This window comes from Sprattus sprattus, assembly GCF_963457725.1.
Source record: "Sprattus sprattus genome assembly, chromosome: 6".
Taxonomy (NCBI): domain Eukaryota; kingdom Metazoa; phylum Chordata; class Actinopteri; order Clupeiformes; family Clupeidae; genus Sprattus; species Sprattus sprattus.
In genome coordinates this window covers 22,660,592-22,664,622 of record NC_137925.1, presented here as the reverse complement: position 1 = coordinate 22,664,622, position 4,031 = coordinate 22,660,592, and the positions used below count along the sequence as shown (strand labels likewise).

Here is a 4,031-nt window from a genome sequence, read left to right as displayed (position 1 = left end):
TTGGGGGAAATGGGATAATACCATTCCCCATAGAAACTTTTATTTAAAGTGCATAGCCTAGAATTCTATATTTATAAATGAAAATTCGCACATTTAGAACACAGATTTAAGGACTAGTTTGATAATTGTGCCCACATGTCATTTTATCAGAAGAGCAGCGACTGACCTTCATGATCTATCATTTAATATTCTGCATTTATTTTATTTTATTTTTGGGGGTGTCTTTGGGGGGGGGGGGGGCTAACATCAACACAAGGGATGTAAACAAAATGAATAAGTTGGTGAGGAAGGCTGGCTCCGTGGTGGCAATATAACTGTACAATCTGGAGGCAGTTGCTGAGGAGAGGACGAGGAGGAAGCTTGATGCTATCCTGAGAAACCCCTCCCATCCCCTCTATGACGAGCTACTGCAGATGGGGAGCACGTTCAGCCTCAGACTGATCCCTCCTTGGCACAAAGCGCCTGGGCCAGTAGCCAGACTCCCCAACCGAACAAGACTTTTATGTAATTTACGCAAATTCTCCGCTTTTTAAGTAATCTTAATTCCTCCATTACTCCACCTCCTCTCTACCAAGTAAACAACGACACGAGATGGATTTAAACGAAATCACACAAGGAGGAGTCACACTTATGTTTTTCTTAACAAACGGAAATAAATTGAAAATAAATAGAACGTAACAAGAGACGGATCCATTGACAGGGTTCATAAAAAGAGAACATATATCTTATCTTTATAAGGCAAGACAAGATAAGGACAATGTCATCCCTATAATCAACACCGTGTGATTCATGTGAATGTGTAATTAAGGGGAAGATAGTCAAATATCATATTCTGTAGCCAAGGATTCCGCACCTCATGTGCTTAGTCACATCCTCTGAGCAGCCAGGTACAGCTGGTAAAATAAGTATTGAACACGTCACCATTTTTCTAAGTAAATATATTTCCAAAGGTGCTATTTACATGAAATCTCAAGGTGTGGCCATTGAAACGCAAATGCGCACATCATGCAACTAAGTCTATGACTCACATCCAAATATGAATGATCTTTGATAAACTCCACCAGAGTCATTAAACAGAGAAAGAGAAGAAAAGAAGTGAAAAAGGCTCTAGTCGTCGATAATGCCATCTAGGGTATTGGTGCCTTTATCAGCATGACACAGGCTACTTTTCAGTCTGTGCAGATAACTTAAAGAGTTAAGAGTCTTTAATTAAGCAGTAGGCTATGACACGAATGAGAGGTAGGGAACGGATATGCCCCAATATAGTAATGCTATCATGTATGCTTTTCTTTTGTTTCTGTTTGCAGTTCACCCTGGGGTTGTAAAACAGACCATCTCACAGACACCTGGGCTCTGTAAAGCGCATTGAGAAAATTTTATTGTTTTGGCATTATTTAAAATATAATATTTATAAATAAATTTAATTTAATGGAATGTGCAGACGAAACCAAAATGGGCAGAAAAACTCAGTAACCCACACACACGTGCACATTCATACAAACTATATCTAACACTGTGTGTGTGTGTGTATTTATTAAATATTGAATGTAAATGTAACAAATCCCTTTGTATTGTGATGTTATTTTATACAAGTCTTTTTTATCTATCAGGAGTCATGGATAACAAATACAATCGGAATTAATTTTTTGAAAACACCAATAGGAAATACAATCCTGTAGGGATGATACAATCTGAGATCGCCACAATTTACAGACATTCAAATGCTCTTTGCGATTCAAAGGTTGCAATGGTTATTCCATTTACAGCTGTAGTCGCTTTATTATCATTGGTAAGCACGAGATGTAATGTGAACTTGTTTAGCGTCAAGAAAAGGTGCCTTTAAATGCAGTGTTCATGAATACAAGCATCACAAGTAGGCTATGAAGTAGTTTATATACTTATATATTTTCAGGCAATTACGTATAGACCAAATAAATACACAAACATAATTCTTGCCCATATATGATGAATTACCTTTTCATTAAGTGTGATTTTTCAGCAAACTGAAGGGATTGACCAGTTAAAGTTTTATATCGTAAGTAATGCTCCAGGCACTTAAGTGCAATGTCATCGACTTCTGGGTCAAATTTGTTGGCAAAAAGATGCTGATGCCTGAGAATCCAGTTGAGATCACCGACACCATACACACACAATCCTCTTCTGTATCCTCCATTGCATGGGGGATAAGATGCCCCCCTCCTTACATCTCCTTCATGATGAGCCCACTTCACCAGACGGGCTATGGAGCTCATGTCTGTCATGTCGTATTTCTTTTCGGGAGAGTTGTACAATGGCATACTTGGCATGCGCTGAAGAGATGCCCAAATGCACTCATCTGGACTGTATGTGTCCTTCACCCATTCCATCAAAGCTTTAGCCTCTGGGTTTTTAAACACGTTCTCTACAAACTCTCTCGCCATTATAAAGTAAGCCTTTCCAGAGAACATTGGTGTACTGATGGGAGGGGGGCTCTTCTTAACGCCAGTCCGAATGACAACAGACTCAGTGACATTATGGTGGTATTCCCAGCGAGCTATCTTGTATCCAGGAGGTGCCTCAGACTCTAAGTTGTTCTGTCCATTTAGCACTTTTAGTGCTCGCACTATCTCTGCGTTGGTTTTGATGGGGAAGTCAGTTCCACAGGTATTAATAAGGTACTTCCACTTAACAGTCAAGTCCAGCAGATCATTCATGCAGTTCAGGTCTGCTTGGACTCGAGACCAAGAGGCATAGACAACCCTCTCCAGTTTGCTTGCCACAAACACATTTGGAAAACAAGAAACAATGGCTTCCACAGCCTTCATGAAGTTTTCTGGAGACTTCTTGTCCACATGCACACAGTACACATTCTGTGGTGTGTACACAGCTCTGAGGAGCCTCTCAAACATCTCTATCTTCTCATGGATCACCATGGAATAGGCAATAGGAAAGTCCCTCTCTTCTTCACTGAGGACTACGGTGAGAAAGCCCCTGTCTTTGACGTAAGCACTGCAATCTTTTGTTGAATTGAGATAGAAAGACTCTGGCAAACCTTCACGTTTTTTGTTCTTCAGAAGTCTGCTGAGATCATCCTTATTAAGTCCTTCCACGTCCCCTCGGAGTATTGCTGAGCAGGTCAGTAATTCTGCCGGGTCACTGGTAGGTAAAGCACCTGCCTCTGTCGGCTGATCAGTGTTGTAGCACGTATTCTTTGAGCTGCTCCATACAAAAAGGCAAAAAGTAACCAAGGTGAATATGAATACATTTTTCATCACCTTTAGTCTAAAGGGGCAAACATTCATTACAGGCATCTTGCTTAGTGTCTCCTTGACTTGGTTTGAAATTAACACGCTGACAGTACTAACACCAGATACTGTTCAGATCTATTCACTCCTGAGATTACCTCTAAGAGGAAATTGGCCAACCTTGAATGGTTTATGATTTATCCAAAGTAGGCATAAGAGGGTGTAAATGTGGGAAGGATGGATAGGTCTTACGGCAAGATGAGATAAGGACCATGTGATCCTTATCATAAACACCACAGTCAAAGTGATTTATGTGATTGAACTGTGTATTTAAGGGGAAGATAGTCAAACATCATATTCTGTAGCCAAGGATTCCCGTACCTCATGTGCTTAGTCATCAAACTCTGAGCAGCCAGGTACTGCGGGTAAAATAAGTATTGAACACGTCACCATTTTTCTCAGTAAATATATTTCCAAAGGTGCTATTGACATAAAATGTTCACCAGATAACAACCCAGATAATCCAAAGATACCAAAACCAATTAGTTCAGAAAAGTTATGTCTAATAATGTGAAATGACACAGGGAAAAAGTATTGAACACAATTACTGATATGTATTTAATACTTTGTACAAAAGCCTTTGTAGGTAATGACAACTTCAAGTCGCTTCCTGTATAGAGAAACTAGTCGTATGCATTGCGTAGGTGTGATTTTGGCCCATTCTTCCTCACAAATAGTATTCAAATCTTAAAAGTTCCCTGGCCTTTTCTATGAACTCTGATCTTCAGTTCTTTCTATAGATTTTCA

The 4,031-nt window shown here is 39.8% G+C and overlaps 1 protein-coding gene across 1 annotated transcript; it reads right to left on the bottom strand.

The window, feature by feature from the left end:
* Positions 1 to 1,970: 1,970 nt before the first annotated feature.
* On the bottom strand, positions 1,971 to 3,398 carry LOC308366786 (beta-1,3-galactosyl-O-glycosyl-glycoprotein beta-1,6-N-acetylglucosaminyltransferase 3-like; the record flags this gene model as incomplete). The annotated part of the gene is made up of 1 exon (XM_080840539.1): positions 1,971 to 3,398. Exon 1 carries the CDS (start codon positions 3,288 to 3,290, stop codon positions 1,971 to 1,973), a length of 1,320 nt encoding a protein of 439 aa, XP_080696665.1. The 5' UTR covers positions 3,291 to 3,398.
* Positions 3,399 to 4,031: the final 633 nt, after the last annotated feature.